This window comes from Poecile atricapillus, chromosome Z (genome assembly GCF_030490865.1).
Source record: "Poecile atricapillus isolate bPoeAtr1 chromosome Z, bPoeAtr1.hap1, whole genome shotgun sequence".
Lineage (NCBI taxonomy): Eukaryota > Metazoa > Chordata > Aves > Passeriformes > Paridae > Poecile > Poecile atricapillus.
In genome coordinates, this window is record NC_081289.1 from 49,577,421 (window position 1) to 49,599,154 (window position 21,734).

General features: G+C 36.1%; 1 protein-coding gene across 1 annotated transcript in view; it reads right to left on the bottom strand.

The window, feature by feature from the left end:
- LOC131573650 (dedicator of cytokinesis protein 4-like) overlaps nucleotides 1-21,734 on the bottom strand; it is a 225,456-nt gene that overhangs the window by 92,646 nt on the left and 111,076 nt on the right. Inside the window, exons 9-13 of the mRNA XM_058827803.1 lie at nucleotides 20,517-20,598; nucleotides 19,864-19,924; nucleotides 17,828-17,960; nucleotides 16,232-16,320; nucleotides 3,691-3,816 (exon numbers count right to left, since the gene is read on the bottom strand). Of these exons, the coding sequence (XP_058683786.1) occupies nucleotides 3,691-3,816; nucleotides 16,232-16,320; nucleotides 17,828-17,960; nucleotides 19,864-19,924; nucleotides 20,517-20,598 (491 nt within the window). The remainder of the gene's footprint in view (nucleotides 1-3,690; nucleotides 3,817-16,231; nucleotides 16,321-17,827; nucleotides 17,961-19,863; nucleotides 19,925-20,516; nucleotides 20,599-21,734) is intronic.

The following is a 21,734-nucleotide window of genomic DNA, read 5'->3' on the forward strand; positions in this document are numbered from 1 at the left end:
GAAGACTACATATTCCACAGCTTTCTTTACATTTTTGCTATCCAGAATTGTTTTCTATGCTTTGAAAGAACAAATGCCTCTAGTTAAAAATCACATAATTTGTGATAATGAATGTTATCACAAAGATAGCATTTTGTAAGACCATTTGTATACAAAGACAGGATTTTATTTCTAGTTTTATTTTAAAAGGATTTTGAAAACAATAAGAAAGGTTGTGAGTGTGTACTTGCACATGAAAAGACCTTTTATTAATCCAGATGAAGGCATAATTAGTACATTCAGTAGCTTTGAAGGACAGGATCTGATGAGATTTAACTGGACAGCAAAAGGACATTTAATGAAGTTGAAAGGTGACAAATGTAAAGCAATGCAGATGTGATGGTAAAAAAAGTTACTTTTCCTAAATTAACCATATGAAAGCTTAATGCTGGAAACTTAAAAAGTGCACCAGTATACTGGGCACCTCATTCTACCTGCTAAATGAGCAGAAATTGTAATTAAAAAAAAAAAAAAAAAGAAAAGAAAAAGACAAAGCTGAAACAAAATGCAACTTTTAATCTTGGACAAATAAGTTTGAAAGAATGAAATACCATTACAAAAATTCAATAGTGCAGCTACATGTAGAGTCTTTAGCAATGCTATTTGTCAAAATTTATCACAGAATTAGAATAGGACCAAAAAATTCCAATAAGCCAAGACTTCTCCAGCCAGGACTGACTAGCTCAGCTCTAGATACCAGTGCAGATACCACACTAATCTTATGTACAAGGTAAACAGTGGTCAAAGTAGGACCATTGTAGTGATGCACCAATTCTTTAACCTCTTCTAATATCACAAGAGTTCAATAATTTGGATGGACAGGAAGAAATATTAACTCTTATCCTTGAATTACATAAACTATTATATATCTATTATGTATGCAAATCTAACTAAGAGTGCTCCTCAAAAGGATACTACATTTGTAAACGTCAAATGCTAAATTCTATATACTAAATAGTGATATGGTTGTTAGGAAATAGTGAGCACAGAAACTCAGTGTGCAAGCACAGCTGTCTGTCAGTGTTGCACAAAGCTTCCTGAGAATATTGGCTGTATATCTGCAGACAACCACACCAGAATGCTGGAACAGAATTTACCAGTGGCTTGCATGGAGTCTGCCCTGAAACCCTAGTCAAACCTAGAAAATGCATATTGATTAAATTTACAAGTTGACTCTTTCACTGCCTGTCCTTCTTTTGTTGGCTAGAATAAAGTGAGTTACCTATTTCACTTTTGCCTTTTTGAGTCATAGCCATCTACTTTTTTTCCAGACATCTACTTCATTTCCTAAAACACTTGGAGTTCTTCATTAAGAAATTCCAAGGGTCCTGGATAGTGTATTTTGTGGCTTCAGCCTGTCAAGCTGCAGTGACACAGAAAGCATTAGTCTATAAAAACATTATTATTGTCAATTCTGGTTTGGCACGTATGCTGATCCCAGTTACTTTTCAAAGCAAAACCTCCACAGAGCAAAGGATTGATATGACAAAAAAAAGAAGGTCAGAGAGAGTTTAAATACACCAGAATAGGAGAGAGACTTAAAATATGGCATTTCTAAGAGAGATACTGCAGTTTAACAGCATGAAGCATTCCTTATTGAATAATTCAAGAGAGTCTTATTCACAACACTAACCTAAGTGCTAATTAGCCACAGCAACACCCTTTCAACAAAAATATAAAGTAAGACCTAATTAATGACCATTTCTAGTGGCAAAAGATGAAGTTCTCTAATTTATCTGTGAAGAAAAAACAACACTAGAAGAGAAATAAAATGAAAGGGGATCTTTAAAATAAAAAAGCATTTCAAAGGCTATGTTGCTGAAGGCAGTTCAGGGCCTAGGGCATATTGCTCTACTTAGTCCTTGAAACTCATCATTGCAAGACTGAGATTATTATTTCTCTTTAGGAGAAATCCCTTCCATGCCAGTAAACACAGAAGTTGTACATTATTTAAATTGATGCATACATACAATTGGACTGAGAAAGCAGTATACCAGAACCCATATATTATTTTTTTTACTAAAACAGTGACAAAGTGAACCTGCATAAAATTCTTTGAAACTCAGTCAAGAAACTCCTCCAGCAGCTGATTACCCTGTACTCTGCTATAACATGTTTTTTGCAGTTTAGTACATCACATTATTTCTCAACTGGAAAATAAGGGGACAGGAGATCTATTTATAGAACTTAACAAATTTGATAACACAGAGCAGCAGGTCACTAAATCACAGCTAACTCGAGATGCAACTCCTAATGGGAGTTACAGTGTGCTCAGTAAAACTGCTTCCACTGCTAACTGCCAGACTATCTACAACACCCATTTGATTCAAGTTTTAAATCCAACAATAAGACAACAAATAAAACCTAGCTAATAAGCCATAAAATTTCAATTGAATTGCTTCCATTAGGCATATATATCTAAACTAGCTTTAAATTAAATGGCACCTGACTTAGTAATTTTATTATTCTAAGTACTGCAGTCATACCATTTTCATTGTAGTGCTGAAACTGTTTTATTAATTTGTGTTATGTGCATGTTTTAAGTGGCCAGTAGTGCTGATCAAGGATGCAGAAGGACAGATGTTTAACTGGCAGTAAGCACACAAGAGTGAATTCTCAGTTGTCAAGTTTCAGGCAGAAGTTCAAGAGAAATACATGCCCACAGCTAAAGCTGAGCCTCATCACTGAGCTTCAAATGCCTATTTTAGACCTCCTAGATTAGTGAAGTATGAAAGTTTATTTATTCTTGCCTCAGAACCTTAGTTTGCTTCTGATTTAGGTTCACAGGAATGCAAAGACAAATCTTTATAGGAAGAAGATAGTCTCTATTAAAAATCTGAAAGTCATGAGGATGATTTACATTTGAGAAAGTCAAGACTGCATGGGTGGACTCAGCTGAAAAGAAGATGTGAGCTCCTCCCTGCAACATTTCTCAGCAACAAGATAACACCATAATCATGCCAAACTGATCTGCTTGAAAGTATGCTTTTCCTTTAAAGAGACATTTTCTTCCTAATTTCCAACAACCCACTGAACTTATTAAAATTTTCATTTCAGGGATGAAGCTATAAATTCTGTTCTACGATCTTCTTCCTACATTTGCTTCTTCTCATTCACACTGACACAACTTTTCACCTTCCTTAGCACTACTTTAAGTACTTGCATATTTTGTCATATAACATAAGCAAAGTGAAGTCCCTACATCTATATTATTATCTATTTCCAGTCATTTCCAGTATTTGAGACACAAACCTCATGAAAACAGAAGCTGTACAGTACCAGTAAAATTCTGTGAGTCTTTATTTAGAAAGGTAACATCTCCTATGAACAAAAAGTTCTGCTGGTTATCTTTTTTCCTGCATAGAGCTCAGCAATCTTGCATTCAGTCATCTTTACTTCTATAAAGTGAGGTTCCATCTCTTAAAGAAGGCCACATGCTTTTTAACACAGGCATAATAACTATACAGTATAATGCAAAGGGGCCACTGGGACACAATCTTCTATCTTTTTAAAAAAATGGTAACTTAAAAGTCTTGGGAACTGTTTAAGAAGTTTCAGAATACAGTATTCATTTGAAAATCAGCTGAAAATCAAGTAATTCTCCTAAGTTCTTTCTTTTATTGCTTATTAGGATAGTTTTCTGTAACTTACCCGGCATTATAATATTGGAAAAACCTAATTTCCTTGTTATAGATACTCCATGGGTAAATCTGGATGTATACTCCCTCCTAATTTGTTCTATGTCTCCATGAAGCAACTGAAGAGAAACTGCCAGACCTGAAAATAAAGAGCAAAACAATGAAAAATTAGACATTCAAACAGATTATTATCAGTATTTCTTAAAAATTTTATATATTTGCAAGTACATATGCATTCTGGAGGACAGATATTCAGGGGAAGTTTAGCAATAACAAGTCAACCCACTTCAATTTTTAAGTAAGTATATTTGTGAAGGGAATCAACATCCAAAAATCAGTAAAGACTTGAAAACAACTACCCATGAAAAAGCATCAGCAAATTATTACTGATGTGTAATTGAACAACAATGACATGTATGAAAATTATCTCAGTAGGGAGAGACTAATGTTTTAACTAAAAAGAGAGCTAGAAAGAGGTCAATTTGGAGAAATTTCCATCTGAGTATTTGCTACCATTTCAATTTTTCACTTCCTTCAACACATTCCTGTCTTTATTGACATGCAAGAAAAAGTGGTCATACAATGGTCCTGAGCTATGGGTGAAACACAGAAGTCTCATTATAGTGTATCACTTTATGTCACCTGATATAAAGTTATACAATTTATTAATCCAAAATCTGAAGAAAAAAAATTTAGTAAGCTCATATAGGATAATCGGTATTCTTAGGAACAGTAATTTCCTAATGACTGAAATTAAAACTTTTTTTTTCAACATTCGTCAGATTTAATCAGTCACACTCTTTCTAAGTTTGCTAGAAGACATGCAAAATGCAAGGGTGGCCATATAATAATTTTCCAATTTTTATTCTTCTAGAACCAAAGAAGCATAGCTTCTTCTACTACACCTGCAGTACACAAAAATATTGCGAAGAGCATACTTCATTACAGTGGAGATTAACAAAAGCAACAGGCATGCCTTTTGCTTATATCAAATATAATCACTGAGGCAAGTGTCAGAATGATACAGCTTGTAAAGATTAATCTTGCCTGACCTTCAGCGTTACTACAGCACATCACGTGTCAACATACAGATCAAGGAGAAGATAAAAGCAGACTCTTTGTATACAGTCAACAACTGGAGATAAACAGACAACTCAGAAGAAGAGTCATAACGAATTTGAGATTAAGCTGAAGCAAATAACACGTGCAACACAGACTGAACAACAAGGTCATCAGTCCTTTTGGCTTTGAAAGAAATTTTCCCTACAACCATGTTACTATTTAACTGAATAAATTTACTTGAAGTCTGGCAGTTCCTAAAATCAGGGCTCAAAACTCTGTACTATGTACTGCCAGTCCAGGCTCCTGCAGATCAGATATCTAATTACCATGACAACTTTTATATTTTTCCTCTTACCTACACTTACGTTTTCTTATTTTGGCAACTCTAGAGAATGTGATACTCTGACCAAACTTTCCTTCTCATGAAAAATAGCTCGCCTACACATCTCCAACCGAGTACATAAACAAATCTTACAAGGAAAAGCATTCAGCGAAGCCTTTTCTATTTTAAGGACTGTATTTAATGCCATGGATATTAATTATTTTTTGTAGGGGAATTTGTTCCATGGTTATACAGTGAACAACCTTTAGGAAGTAGTGACAATTATTATTTAGGCAGGTGAGAAAATAACCCGCACTGTGGCTAGCTGAGGGTACAGAATCTTGGTACAAAGTCATACAGTCAAAATTCAGGCTCTGTCAGGGCAGGTGAAAGGTTTTTCATTGCTGTATGGGACAAGCTAGGCTGGGTATAGCTCCCTTATAAATATGGATATTTAGCCCACCCCCAATCTTGCTGCTTTTATATTTTAAGAAATTGTTATACATATACATGTATAATCATGCCCTCATATGCCCCTATTGCACTGTTTCCTTGGAAACCTGAAAAATCCACTTGCTATTGTTACAGATCGCATCTACCACAATAGCATTAATCAGATATTGTACACTGCCTGGTGTAAAGTTATTGTGTTTTCTAAACAAAGGTTGAAAACTCCAAATCCAATTTTCTCTCAGTACAAATTTCACAGATTTCCTTGAAAAATTTTATTTAACTCTAAAATCAGATGTCAAAAAACCCTCATCAATGGCTAAACAGTTTTAACTTGAGAAAAAAAGCTATCTGTCAAGGATTTGAAGTACTTTCTCATGCAAGGCAAGAAAGATATAGAGCTCTGTATTTCATGGCATTTGTTGTTAGAAAATACATCTTTATACATCCAAAAGCATATCAAGAAATGTCTCAGCAAACACACTTGAAACACAGGTTAGCCATTTTACCTATAGTTTAAATACATCTTTGGAATATAAATCACATGCAATTCCCAGCTTTTCAGAAAAATGAAGAATACTGTGTTATTCATGATAAGCAAAGTTACTTAAAAATATCATGTGGTCTAAGGACGCCAGTAAATGGGAAAAAGTGGAAGTCAGCCAGAATGGAAACAAAGCAAGGATGCATAGAGAAGGCAATCTGATGGACTGCCAAAAATCAAGTCTTCAAGTCAACAGTTTTGCCACTGAGGACCTAGTTGCCATACATCAAGGAATTGACAAGAAGGGAACAGATAAATCTGGTAAAAATGCTAAAGTTGGGAGCACACAGACTTTACATAATCAGTGAAAAAACAATTCCCAGGTGAGCATTCAGATTGCTCTGTCAGAGCTCTACTAATTTTGCAAGTCACCCATAAGGGACAGAAATCCTAAGAGGCATACTGTTACTGAGGTGTGATACCCACGTTACAGAACAGGTTGTCTGAATTCCCAGTGATTTGTCACATTCAGGATGCTGAGATGGGCAAAAGGAACATACTGTTTATGAAAGGGTTTCCCCTGGAACTGGTTTCATTCTGCTCCCGAGATCACACTAATTGATAACCAATAATTGGCCACTGGTGAGCTGTTCACAGGCCTCTAGTACCATCCTATACCAGTCCTTTCAAGGCCTCAGTTGTGGTGACATGTCCTTACTCTTCTGTGTTCCATTTTAGTCTGGGGTTATAGATAGTTAACTCTACACTGAGTAACTACATGTTGTAGCTATTTGTTAAATACAAAGCATACATACCAGGGTGGGTTACACCACACAACTGCACAAAATTAAGCAAGAGCTATAATAAGGCAGATAAAATGTATTATTCTGTCATTAGATATATGCTTTTACAAGTCAGAAGAAATCTCCAGGCAGGGTGGGACAAGTCCAGCCAGCCAAAGCCAGATAGGTAAAGAGGACCTTGTTGTCAGCTGAACACAAAGCCTGTGGCCAGCTGCAAGCCACAGCAATCCCATGTTAACAGTTTTATAAAAATGCAGTACACTCACTAAAGAAAGTAGACACCCATCATGACTGAGAAACCATTCAAATATAATAAAAATAATGGGGAACAGGTACTTTAAAAAGATATAATAATTCACATTTTACAAGGGCCTAAAATTTGTGTGCTTATTATAAATTGAGCTACCAGAATATCAATAAGCATTAACTAACATAATTTAAAACGTAATGACACATCACATTCAGATTTTCAGAAGGGTGCAGACTCAGCTTAAAAGGGACTCCCTCACACACATTGCAAGACAAAGTACATTGAAGAGAAACTCACAAGTTGAAACACATCACCCTTCAATTAAAAGAGAGGAGAGTTAGATGTTAGGAAGAAATTCCTTATGGTGAATGTGGTGAGCCACTGAAAAAAGATGCCAGGAGAAATTGCAGATGTCCAATTCCTGAAAGTGTCCATGTTAAACTGGGCTCTGAGCAACCTGATCCAGTGGGTTGCATCTCTGCCAACAGCAGGGGGACTGCACACAGCAAAATTATTAGCTTTAAACAAAAAACAGAACATTTTGTGATGGGACAGCTGTTCAGAGACAAAACAAAATAGAAATCTGCAACATCCCATCGTACACTGCATCTGACTGTGGTTGAAAGGACCACTACACCACCTATGACACCTGGGAGCCATCAAAAACTTCACAACTATGCATTTTCCATTTCTAGAACATTAGGAGCTAAAACATAACAACGAAAATTATTATCCAGTCTCAGAAGGACTGGCACATTTTCTTTAATAACGTATGTAGTCTAGCTTTGTCCCCTCAGAAAAAAAACTTCAATTACCTCCCCAGTGGTAATTAAAACCTCTTGTGTTAGCTATTATTCTTTATTTACCCCAGTTTTGAAACCACTACTACAATACTCTGTAAGGAACTGCAAATAGGTATGCTTTTATTTCTTTTGCAAGCACATGAAATTTCTTACTATTAACTTGTACTAAATTTCAACCCAAGACAGATTATTTTTATCATCCAGATGAAAGAGAATGCAGAAATTTGTGAAGCTGCTGAATAAGCATCCCAGATTTTTGTTAGATTTGTCATTTTACCTTCAAACAGCTTTTGTACTGCATTATTGATTTCTGCACTTAGTTATGACAAAAGGCATCTGTTCATTATGCTTATAGAGCCTTTATTTGCATTTGAGCTGCTGGGGGGAGGGGAAAGAATTTACATTCAGCTTCTATCTACTGCCAGCAGAGAATCCTAGATCATATTAAGAAGAAAATGCCTAGCAGCTGCTCAGGAGACTGATAGAAGAAAAAAAAACAAACCTTGGACAGAATGTTATCCAGCACTGTTTGCATTTTTAGAAAGGTAATAAAATAAGGCATCTGTCCAAATAAAGCTGCCTAAAGGTGTTAAAAGCATTCTGAGGGTTTACAGGTGTTCACATTTCCAGTAGTGTTTTAAGAACAAAGGTAAAAAGAGAAAGGTAAAACCAGTAGATTTGCACAAACAAATGGTTTACTAATAAAATGTGATCTGGAACAAACAGTTGTATAAATCTTGGCCACACTAAACTCTATGTAGAAAATCCCACAAATTATGGTCTGGGAATAGAGAGGTAAAAAAGGAGAGGTGGATTCTGTCCTTGATGGCCTTTTTGAAGACTTCATTCTGATTGAATTGAATTATCAAAGGAAACTCCAAACTCCTCTTTTTCTCAGCTTTAAATTCTGGGGTTTAGCTCAGTAGAAAAAGAATACATGAATGTCATTGTAACATTTTGACAGCTATCTTGGAGCTCCTGTACCCAAGACTTCTGTCAAAAATGCCCTCAAGTGTATAAGGTAGGGATGTTTTTCTTCTTCAAATAGAACAGAAACACTTAAATGCAAATGACATGTCATAGAAAAACTGACTTGGAATTTCTTTACAGGGTAGATAATATAAGCTCAAGTATTTCTTGCCAGACTTACCATGGGATGAAGAATAAAGGACCAAAAGACTAAATTATTATTATAAGCATCTAGTCTACCACATAAAGACAATAAAGATTTCGGAAATAATGTCTCCAGTTCTTGCCTTAGCAGGCCCACTGCTGCCCTTTGCTATTAACAACTCACTGGGCATGTTAGCACCTATTCACACACTACAATGTTATATTGCAAAGGTGCACCATCTGGCACAAAATTTTTTTAAATTACGTTTTTACAAATTGGATGGTTAGCTAGAATACATAATTCTGTGCAAAATACATAATTCTGAAATTGTAAGTGGGTTATATTGCTTCTAATGCAAATAACAGACAAAAGGTTCCAAGAAAACACTTGTTATTTTCTCCTTCATGAAGTGCAGCTCTTCATGCAAACAGAATTTTATTAGAAATTTAGCTATTTGCATTCCAATTATGTGTCTTATTTCAAAGGAAACAGATGTTTAATAGGTACCTGTACAAAATGTTAAAAATCAAATCCCCCCCAACATAAGAACACAGTAACAATTGTAAAAAACTTGTGACTATATTCTTTGAAGAAGTTAAAATTCAAAAGTTAAAATTTAAAAGTTTTTTAAAAAGTATGTGTTCTATAATGTTCTATAATTCATTACTTGAAAATGTTAGGACTTTTTATTCTTTCAGTAGATAAAATGAAGAAAGCCAACAAGTAGAATAAATTTTTGGAAAAGGCTTACAAAAACATAACGCAACTCCAAGATAGAAATATGAACCAGCTATTGTTATTATGCAGCCTTAGCTAGGAATTTCTGTGTTTGAGTGCCACTTGAATCACATATAGCAATAGTATGTCCAGCAGGACCAGGACAGTGATTGCTCCCCTGTCCTCAAAATTGGCAAGGCCACACTTCAAATCCTGGATTCAGTTTTGGGCTCTTCACTACGGCAAGGAAACTGAGGTGCTGGAGCCTGTCCAGAGAAGGGCAACAGAGCTGGCGAAGGGTCTGGAGCACAATTTTTATGAGAAGCAGCTGAGGGAGCTGGGGTTGTTTAATCTGGAGGAAAGGCAGCTAAGGAGAGACCTTATCACTCTCTACAACGATAAGAAAGGAGGTTGCAGTGAGGTGGGGTCCATCTCTGCTCTCAAGTTCTGCACTGGAAAAGGCTGCCCAGAGAAGTGCTTGGGTAACTATCCCTGGAGATATTTTAAAGATCCACTGGCCAGTCAGTGCTGGGTTAACAGTGGGACTCCACAATCTTAAAGATCTTTTCCAGCCTAAATGACTCTATGATTCTATTATTGCAATACTGACTTGAACAACAAATCATAGTTCCTACTGAATAGAAAATCTCTCTGACAGTAAGTATCACAACAGCACATTTTTCATTCTTCTCTAAAAACAAATATTTTAGCAACACTGAAGAGAACAACATGAATTTAACTCTATTACACCCTTATCTCTTCATGGCCAAATGATCTTGGAACAACACCTTATGTGCAAAATTCTTTATATGTGTAATCTTTTGGCTTTAGAATTTCTTGAGAGCAAAAAAGAATGTCTTGTATACTTAGTGAAGCACATAAGAGCAGTGTTCTTTTTTTAAATGTATTTCAAAGAGCAGCCTTCGGTAACGACTAATTCTTAAACACATCAAACTGGAATACACATAATCTTCTTGTCACAAAACAAAGATTAAAAATGACAGATTTATAAATTGTCCTAGAACTATAGTAGCTAAGGAAATGCACTTGCTGTTTAAATGTTAGTGATGTGAAGATAAAAAATATATTTCAAAGCGATGCAGACACCTGTGAACCTTGCTGATATAATACAAACATCAGAAATCTTTTCTGTGATTAATTATATGCCCAGGAGTTACCTAAAAGTTATGTACCTAATTCTGTTTTACCTTGTCTGTGAAGTTCATGTTACTGCTCCTGCTATCATTCCTCCTCGTTGTTTCCCAGTCATTCTCCAGTCAGTTCACCACTGTAAGCCTATGCTTTCTTTTTGGCTATAACTCATAGCTGTTTCTAGCAGGGAATGCACATTTAGTTTCCCATCTGAGATTTCTTGTGCTGATTCGTGGGGAAAAAGTTCCCCTTGCAACAACCCTGAGTGTGAACTGCCAGCATAGTGTCATACAAACACAGTCACATTACTTCTGGCAGCTAGAAAATACTTTAAGTTACCACAGCTCTATTCCTAGAAATATTGTAAACTTATACTGAGCTACCAATTCCCCGCTGCATTTGATCTCTCATAGCTTTTCACTCCACAAGTGTGAAAAAATGACACTCCTTGATTAAGGGGCCTCTGCAGTTTCTCCCCTGCAAGGTAAATAATGACTCTGACATGCTTGCTGCCCCAAATCAAGGAATTTGTAAGCCAAAACTTACTTTTTGTGAAATAGGAAATCGAACAGACAAAGTATACGTTCCTTTAAATTTCTCAGTGTTTGACAGTAACCATGGAGAAATGATATCATCAGAGTGCCAAGGGACTGCTCAATGCAGGTAAATTAGGCATGAGAAGGCCTCAAAGCACATATCACTTTTTCTAACCAACTGTTTCCATTGTCATACTTGTCCCAGAACTTACATCTTGTCAGATGAGTTCATGCAGAGGGCTGGTCTACTTCATTTCTTTTCTGACCAAGCCTAATACAACCACTGAGCCAAACTGAGATTTAGTGGCAACTGACAGGTATACTGCAGAGAAAATATCCCACACATGAGGTAACAATAGTTCCCTAAACCAAAGAATGTTCTGTGAAACTTGTTTCAGATTGGTTTAATTAAAATTAAAATTATTTGCCTTTGAATGAGCAACCTCACTGAACTCTAAATAAGTTCGACCTCGCTTTGAGGTAGCGTTCCTCCTTCTACTGGTGATGGACCGCACAACTTCCTGAGGACCCTTCCAGCCTAACTTACTGTATGATCTGATAGGTAACTTTCCTCCTTAAGATGACAGATTGTCTTTTCTCATTATGGTATTGATAGCAAACATCTGTCAACACACGGGCTTCAAGTCCTCCGTGCTTCAATCAGTGCATTCTAGTTTCAAGCACTTACATAAATTAATGTAAGATTAACAGCCTTTCCAGTGTTGCAAAGTTTGACATTGCTACCACGGAATACACCACATTGCATTCAGTAAAAATGTAATTAGGTTATATCACTCTTGTCTAGTTCATCAGAACATTCCAAGATAATGGTACAGGGAAAGACTTTCCCACTACGTTAGTTATTTCCATGGATTCCACACGAGTTCAAAGCTGCAGAGCACATACATGTGTTTATAATTTCTTACATCAGTAATTTAATCTCTATAGGACATGAAAGGATTTTTACCTCCTTTGCTGCCACTGCTGAAAAGCACATGTATCCCTTTCTCAGCTCCCAAGAATTACTGCATCAGGCACATGCAACTGTCCAAGACTTGTTATAAGGAAATCCTAATTGGCATTTACAGAAAAGCTTACACTTGACACCATTAGGAGCCTAAAGGGAAAAGCAGAGCAAACCAGAATGTCTTCCATCCCCTTAAAGGTAATTCATTCAGTCTTTCTTTTAATAGGAATGTGAAGAAAAAGAATTTTGTAGTGCAATTCATCAATATTTAAATACGATTTTTATCAGGTAACTCACTGGGGACAACATTCATATATATCATGAGATCCACCCTTAAATCTCTCCTCTGGAGGATTTGGTAAGAGGACAGAAATATAGATCACACTTAAGAAAATTATGCACTACTCAGAAGGCTTTAGAGCCACTTCCACTTTCCCCATGGTATCATGAATATTTTCAGATCATGTACAAAGCTGAAGAGTTGCTGCAGGGAAGCTGGAGAAGCCAAGCAATTAGCACGCTCATCTGGGACATGCAAGACTGACTGAAAATCCTTTTCCAAATCAGATCCCTGGTTCTACAGATACAAAAATAGAAATGTGCTATTTTCATTATAAAATTGATGCAATTAAGTGTGAAGTCTATACAGGAATATTAGTTTCTCCACTGCTTTTTGCATTTTAAAACAAAGTAACCAGCTTCTAATACTAAGGAAAATATATTCTACAAAAAATATATTTTACAGCCAGCTCTGCTCCAGATGTTACTGAAACCTGGTTTGTGTAATAATGACATTCCACAAATACCAGAAACTCAATGTAAGAAATAACAACGCTACTAAATGCAGCAAAGATTTTACAATTTGGCCTTTGCAATATTGATTTGATCTCTTATACCAGGCAAACAGGTGTTTTCCAGTAACATGATACCTCACACCAGGCTGCAAAGACCAGTAGTAAATGGGAATTGCATCCAGTACCTGCTACTCCCCTCTGTTAAATTGGAAATGCATACAGAAAATACATTCCAGTTCCCACTTCAGCAAAGGATATTAAATTATCCAGGAAACTACGTCCTTCCTTCCTTCCATTCCTGCACCACTGAGAAAAGGAAAGGGAACATCTATCCCCTGCTCCTTCCTGAGCTTTAGAAACAAGTGGCAGCCATTTGCCTTTATTTGATCCTTACAAGCTGAGCATAAGATGCAAGAGGATTCTGTACTTAAGAACTGTCATGAGCTGAAGCAGAAAAAGTGGGGTTTTGGTGCTGGGGGGTCGAGTGGAAAATACAAATGCTATAGTCCATCACTATGCATTTTACATGCAAGACACTCAAAGTACATTTTGAGTTACTTTTTAGATTGCCACAAAAACTGGAATATTTTTTTTCCCCTGAAGAATATTATGAACTAACTGATAAACTATTTTAGCAGGGGGACACAACAATTTGTGGGAACTAAAGCATGTAAAATCTCCTAACTTGAAAGAAACTGCACAGGAATGTGAAGAGGGAAGAAGCTTGGAGAACAGACAATAGTCTGAAACATCTTTGCTGTTGTTTTTGCCGTGCTTCCTTTCTAAGTTTTTTCTAAGTATTCAAGGTGATTTGAAAAGGGCAAGTGTAATATAAACCAAAAAAATCAAGTTTTCCTACATCTGGCTCATACCTACAACAGTTCCTAACAGGGAGAAAATATCTCTGTCTCCTGTAATGCAAGGTGTTACCCTTTTTTGACAACAACAAGGTGGCAGCCAAAGCTAATGAGGATTTAGAACCAGCCAAAGAGCACTATCACAGAAAAAGACAGCAAATGAAAAATAAAAAGTAGTGTAACAACAATGTTTTCCATGAGGTGTCAGCAGAAGTATCTGAACATATTGCTAAAACCTTGCAAGTGCTTTTTCAGGCTGCTAAGGAGTCACAGGAGAATGAATTTCATGTGTGTGATATAAATAACCTTCCCTAGTTTATCTTTCACTTGCTCAGTACTCGAAGCAGCATTACTGCTCACTTCTTCTTTCTCTCTCCAACCTTTACATCTACTACTGGAATTCTGCGCTGCTCTTCCCTCTTTTCCTCGCTTACCCTAGCAATCCTTTAAAAAATGTAACCAATCTTCCATCTGCTACCTTTAGTTCCCAGCCTCCTCCAACACATCAAAAAATTAATGTGCCACATCTTTCATGTTGAACATTCACGTAATTAAGAGTATTCAAATTTGTCCAATGTCTCCTAAGAACTGCATATTTAACTGTGAACTCTTATTTCTTATTGAGAGAAGAGTAGGATTAGCAATGTATCACAGAGTAAGCACATATTGCATGGGCAGTCAGAACAACCAAGAATAAGTTTTTTCTTGAAGAATATGATTAACATATTTAAGAAGCCAAACATTAAATGTGCCCTTCTATTTCCAGTACATGATTTTTATACTTATTTTCCAATAAGATCCATGATACTCTAAACCTTAAATATATCTATATATGTGGCTAGATTTTATATGAGAAAATAATTGAATTAGAAATCGTTAAATATATAACTTCAGTCTTGATAAATGAGCTTTTATGTGCTTCTTGGTTATCCACTAAAGATGGTTAAACATATTTTCAAGATAAACATTATGCCTGAAATAAAGTTAAAGAATCCTGCAATATACAATATAGTTAGTTTAATAAGCATGAAGTCTACTACATGAAAGGCATTACAAATACAATATACTGGAATCTCAAAAATAAGATTTTTCTATGGTCATATTTCAACTGATTGACATTTCACGGGGAAAACCAACATTTGAATAAAGGGACAACAGACTCATAAGCCTCCATTTCAGGTTTCATTTCAAGTTTGATCCTCCCTTTGAAAGACAGAACTCAGAAAAATTTAGCAAGTTGATACTAAAAAAGAAAACAAAAAAATGCAAATTCAACATCTGTGAGTCAAACCACCATGTCATAATAACAAAGGCCAGTTGTGTCCCATTCCTAAAGTCTCACAAATTTATTTCAGACAGTTCCAGTAACATACAGCTGACCATGGAGAACTATTATTAAGTTCTTAAACTACGAGTCTGCATCTTGCTGAGCTGGAATGCAAAACTAGCAGTAGGAATGCAGATTGTACATTCATTTTTTCTGAAGTGTAATACATAATTGTTCTGGTTTTGGCCACGAGGGGTGAGGTCTGGAGCCTCTTACTCATGGAAGTTCGTTCCTTACTTGTAGAAGTAAGGAACTCTGGCTGCCAGGAAGGAGTTTCAGGTCTAGAGAGAGCCCAGAGGGAGCGGAAACTCATCCACCACTGTTGATTGTTGCCCAGGCCCTCGGTGAGCATTGCCATGTGAATCACCCTCTTTTGTACACTTTTGTTAGTAATATTGCTGCTCTTTCAGTTTCATTTTCTTACCTCATTGCTCTTTCCAGTAAATTGTTTTTAGATCATCTCAAGATCTCTTTGGCATATCCCACCAGAGAAGGCAGGACAGTGTCTCATGGTTTTCTTTTTAGCTTGAGTACTAAACCAGGGAATACCACTCCTAAAGCATGACAGTAACGTCCATGGCAAATTCTATATTCCTGGTGAAAATGCGAAGCAGAAATGTCCAGCAATTTGGATCAATAACTTGATCAGCTCCAGAACTGAACAGAACTCCAGCAAACTGTAGCTCCACAGCACAGAATAAAAGTTTATATTATTTAGTTTCTTGAAGAAAATTTAGTGACTTTTCCTTTTTAAAAGTGCACATGAACAGCAGTATTGTACATTTTCATCTGAATATTTTTCTCTATGTGCAAAAATGTTTCTTTCATATATGTTAGTCTTTCTACAATAGAGCTACTTCATTTGAACACTAAGAAAGCCCTAAGAATGCAAACAGAAAGGTGGCAAATTACTCACCTGCATTGGAGCCTGTCAAGTTGTAACGTGCATTCAGCTTTTTAATGATATTTTCATGGATCTGATACCAGTCACTCTCTGTGTTGCACCTAGAAAAATTTTAACTTTCTTAATTCTGAAATGGGAACATAAGATTTTCAGACCAACTTCACAACACATCCCTAAATAAATCGTCTTTAGCTCATGAAACAAATAACACAATATGAGCTAGCAGAGCCCCATGAAACTGCCTGTCTGAATGGAAAGAGTGCCTTTACCATTTGAGAAAAGCACCATGAAATACTGCTTAGTGTGGCAAAGGACAGGAGAAAGATAGGAACAATTATGCAGAAGAACTCAGCCATGACCAAGTTAGTTTCTGTATAGATCTATCCTTCAGGGCTAACCCACACAGAAATCTATCCTGTGACACTCCAAAGAAGACACAGGACTCAGAGCTGGTCTTAATAAACAGAAAAGTCTGTGCTATACACTTCAAAGTTACTTAAAAAGGCTGCTATCTTCAGGAGGTAGTCAATGAAAGAGCAAATTACATTTCAGTATACATTTAGAAAATACCTGGTTTTCCTTAAGGAAAACCTGACTATGTACTAATCATCACTTTTCAAAGTTTAGACTTGAGTTAGCCTTAGCACTAAATCTGATTTCTAGTGATAATTCTTCTTCCACTGTTTTTGTTATCTTAAAACAAACAGGCAATTTAAAAAAAAATAATAATAGGTAGCCAGACTTAACAATTTGTTAACCAAGAGTGAACAGTTATCTGACTTGAATTTTCTGGGAGTATAAATGAGAGCCAGCTGACCTGTCCACTGTTACACTAAGCTGCTTTTCTGCAACACTGATTCCAGCAGCTCTCATTCCTCACAGATGGAGACAGAAGAAAGATACCCATGCCTTCCAGATTTGAGTGCTACTACTGGGAAGGGCAGAACTTTCTCATACATATGACAATTCTAAGGTATATGTAGTTAGACTAGAACACTCCACAAAACAGTTCTTACTATAATGTCCAAGATCAGCAGGAAATTACACGCACTGAGTTGCAATTAGAGTATTGAACTTTCTTCCAGTTGCTATCAGCCAAAATCCACTATCTAATCAAGTAATCAAGCATTCATTTTTAAACCTACTTTTGATCTTTCATTCTCCAGTGCTAACTGCGTTCTATACTTTTGTTATTCCAATTATATAGCTGCGTTATTTCACAAAAAAGATATTCTGCCTGATTTTTTTTCTGTAGCTACAAAGTACTTCCACTAGATGCCTTGGCAGCACAAGGCACTTAAGTAAGTCCTAAAAGCACTTTATGTTGCCAGAATAAGAGAGTTCCAGAATAATGTGAAAAATACTGACACATACACAAATACCTAAAAGGATGTAGCCTTTAATATTATCCTACTTTATAAACACACCTGTAGAACTAGCCAAAATTTCTACACTATTATAAAAAAAAAGCCAAAAAACCCAGCAACTGTGCGGTTTTAGTAAAGAAAGGAGCTAGAGCTATTTATTCATACTGTATTTAACACCACTGATTCTAATGCAAAATTACTTTAAGGTACATTCAAAAATTAAGAAAAAATAATTTCTTACATGTAGACTTTTAAGACAAGGTCATCCTTTGAATCTCCTGCCAGCAAATCTGCAATACTGAGGACTGCACAGCCAAAGGGACGTCTATATTGTACATTGCAGGCATTTTTCTTTTCTCCAGCTCCCATTCGTCCTGCCAAACAAAACACACATTTGATGCATAATCCATGGAACTGTGTCTCTCCAAACCACAGAAGGGAGGCGGCAAGCAATCCAGCTCAGACAATGCCAAGTATACTCTCATTGGGAACCTGGTCCATCTTTACACTGCATTCAGATAGCAAATGGTACAGCAAGCCCGTAAGTATGTGGTGATCTAGCAAGGTCTCAGAGCAGAGGTTCTTCTCATCCTCTCCTGACCCTCACTCAACAAACACCACTTTGTAATACCCAGTCATACAATCCTCACGACACTATCAAATTAAATTTAAGAGTTCAGACATGACAGACTGTTCAACATTCGCTGTCTGGTAAGAATTATTTTACTGTGGCTGTTGCTACCCATCATTTATGTGGGAGGTGTTGTATTGAACCATTACAATTTGGTAATCAGATGCTGTTTCCTTATAGGCAACTGGAAAGAAAGGGGATTATTAACCAGTTGCAGAAAAATAAAGAAGAAGAAATGAAACATGGGGAGAAAAGATGGCAAAGGACAGAAGAACAATTTATGGTAAGGAAAGAAAGAAGGCAGTCAAGGGAAAGAGATTTGAAACAAAATATTTTTTCTAGCCTTTTCTATTTGATTTAAATACAATTTATCAATCTTCTTGCTCTGTTCCTGGCATTGAAACTGCCCTCTTTCTAGCCATTTTTTTCAATTGTGCACTAGCAGTTATGTATCTTTCCCACCAATCTTAATTTCTGACAAAAAAATACTATGGCTGCAGTTGCTGCAGGGCAATGTCTCCTCCAAATATCCCTATGCATCACAACAGCTTGAAGAGTAATTGTTCATTTTCACACCACAAAGCAGATAAATGTTGTTTTAACTTTTTAATATTTCAGTGGTTCACATATAAACTTGGCTGTGAATATATTTGAAAATTATAGAACTGGAAAAATCCTACTCTTTAATATTCTTAAAACATTTATTCCTCTAACAGTACTTACATCAGAATTTACCATATCTTTTCCAAAACCTTGCAAAAATACCAAAACACTGTTTTTTGATGAAGTATCAAATCAGCATAAAAGTGCAAGGAAAATTATTTCTCACAGCTGTAAAATAAAGTTTACTTTGTGACAAATTTCATGTTTCTGAACTCAGCACAAGTTACAGCAACTATACTTCAAACCAAGATGTCTTTCAAAAATAGGAAGAAAAGTTATAATTTAGTACTGCACTGGTGCAACTACAGGCAGTTTACAAAGAAAACAATGTATCTAAGAGGTCAGAAGCAGAGCCAAAGATTATTGTTTCACATCATTACAGCCCAGAGGACTTCTTACAATAAGTACCTAACACAAATGTACACTTTTCCTCTCCTCTACTTTTTTCCTAGAGGGCTTGATATCTGTCTATAGAACCAGAGATTAAAATTTTTATGAAATATTGTCCATTTTTTTCACCTCTTCCGCTTTTTAAAGGAGTCAGGGAGAAGAAAAAATTCATCTGAACAATATCAGATATACATCATATTAAATAAAAATGAGATACACTGAGTGTCTAGACAAGGTTTTCTATGTTCAAAGGATGCTTGAAATTACACTTTAGAACAAGACTCGAGTCCCCAATGACAACTCCATCATCTTGACACAGTTCATCTTTGACATTTTCATTTTGTTCTGTGATAACTGTGAAGTGTACTGCATCTAAACTCAGTTAACAGTATACTTGATAAATAGCATAAAACAATGCTTAGAAATCCAAGGAATTTTTCCAACAAAAAACAGGCATTTTCTTTTCCAAAAGTTTGTTAAAAAATAATAAAAAAATTATTTATATATATATATAAAACAAATACAAAAGCTACCCCCAAAGAGTTTTCTTTTATTTACTGCCATATGTCTCACAAATATAAGATTATACCTACCTATTCGGATAATGTGCACAGTGATATAGATGTCCTTCCTGAGTTCACTGCTACCCAAGTCCTGCACAAGATCAGAACCTCATTATTTATGACTCCTGATTAAAATGCAACATTTAAAGAGACCTGTACACATTGCTTTCACTGCCAAGGAGTTCATCTGTATAGCATTAACAAATCCCTCCAACACTTTAAATTGCCAGTCATGCACTCAAAATGAGTGTCCTAAAATATCCTGGTTGGAGTTTGCTGTAATGTAGCAAGATCAGGGGGAGAGCACAAGAGACTTGCTGTGTGCCTTCAACAGTAGTGATGCATTTGTGCACTTCCAAACATTCTGGAAGTACAGAGAGAGCTGCACAATCCCTTGGGTGTAAAAAGGACAAGGAGCAAACATAAGTGGTTCTTGTTGCAGAGAGAACGACTGCTACATGTGCCTACATGGAAGTTCAGTGAGTGTCCACATACTGCCATAAAACATTCAGATTGGCGGTTCACCCATCCCTTCAGCCCTTCAAACCAACCCTTTGAGTTGATGCTCATAGCAATGCACAAGCTTAGGGAGCAGCTCTGAGTCAATCACACAATAACAATTTAAACCAACTTCTATTCTCAACATCCAGCACAAAAAAAGATTGAGACTAGGAAGAACTCACCACAAAGAGAGAACAGTGTCTTTCAGGCTTTTCTGGACATTTTGGCAAACCATTTCTATTCAGTCTTAAAAAAAATCTTTCACTGTAAGAAAACAAATATGACAGATATGTTGAACAACACTACAGCAAAAGTAGATCTCATTTTGATCTTATTTCCAGATGCAACCTTCCTCAAGATAAAAGCAAATGAAATAATTGCTTTCTGAAAGTCTCAGATGTATAAACGGAAAAAAAAAGGATGCACTAGGGAAGGGTAGTGATTAACTTAATCACCTAAGAAAATTACTAAAAACTCAATACAAAAAGAAGTCTGTTTGTCATTTGGAAGAATGATATTGTACATCCTAGTACACAGAGAAACACAGCAATAAAATCCATTTATCTAGAACTAAAATTAGATGTGTAGTAAGTTGGTATTGATTCTTGCTAAACAGATGTCAACATCGCCATATTTGTATTCAACCAATATTGTTTTTCATGTGCAGGATGCTGATCATAGGAGACACTTTTCTTACATAACTCCATTAAAATCTCTCACTACAATACACAGATTTTAGCAGTTTTGTAAGAGTCTTGAAAGTTTCAGCAGAGCAAATTTCATTTTTGAAATCCTGTTTTGCAATCTACTGTGGAGTGTGTCAAATGCTGCAGCTGATACAAGTACTAATACTGCGAGATGCAGAGAATTCTTTCCAAATAGAAGAGGGCACAAGAACACAATGGAAGAGAAATTATTTTTTTAAATATTTCCATTAGGTAGTAGGATTTATGGATAAACTCTAAGCAAACCTGGCAATTCATGCATAGCAATATTATGAAAAAGCCACCTTCCATGCTTTGGATAATTTTCTCTAAGACACAGTCTCATAAGAAATGTAACAATCATATTTCTGTAGTTAGAGATGTGGAAGATGGGAAAGACAAGTGTTATGGACATTTCCCTTCATCCTCACCCCCAGCCCCAACTGGCCAGACACAAGAGTCTGGATGTCCTGTAATGTTCAAATCAGAAATAAAATTCACCAAGTACAACTAATTTTTTTTTTCTCAGCTGTATCCACATCTTCTGCTTATTCCAGAAGCTAAACATGGTTTACCACTGCTCTGTATCAAGCATAGCTTTTCAAAATGCAGCTGGAAAATCACTAGGAATATGTTGGATAAGATCCATCTCAATAGAGACTAATTAAATCTTTACTGCACCAGCATTTGCCTTGT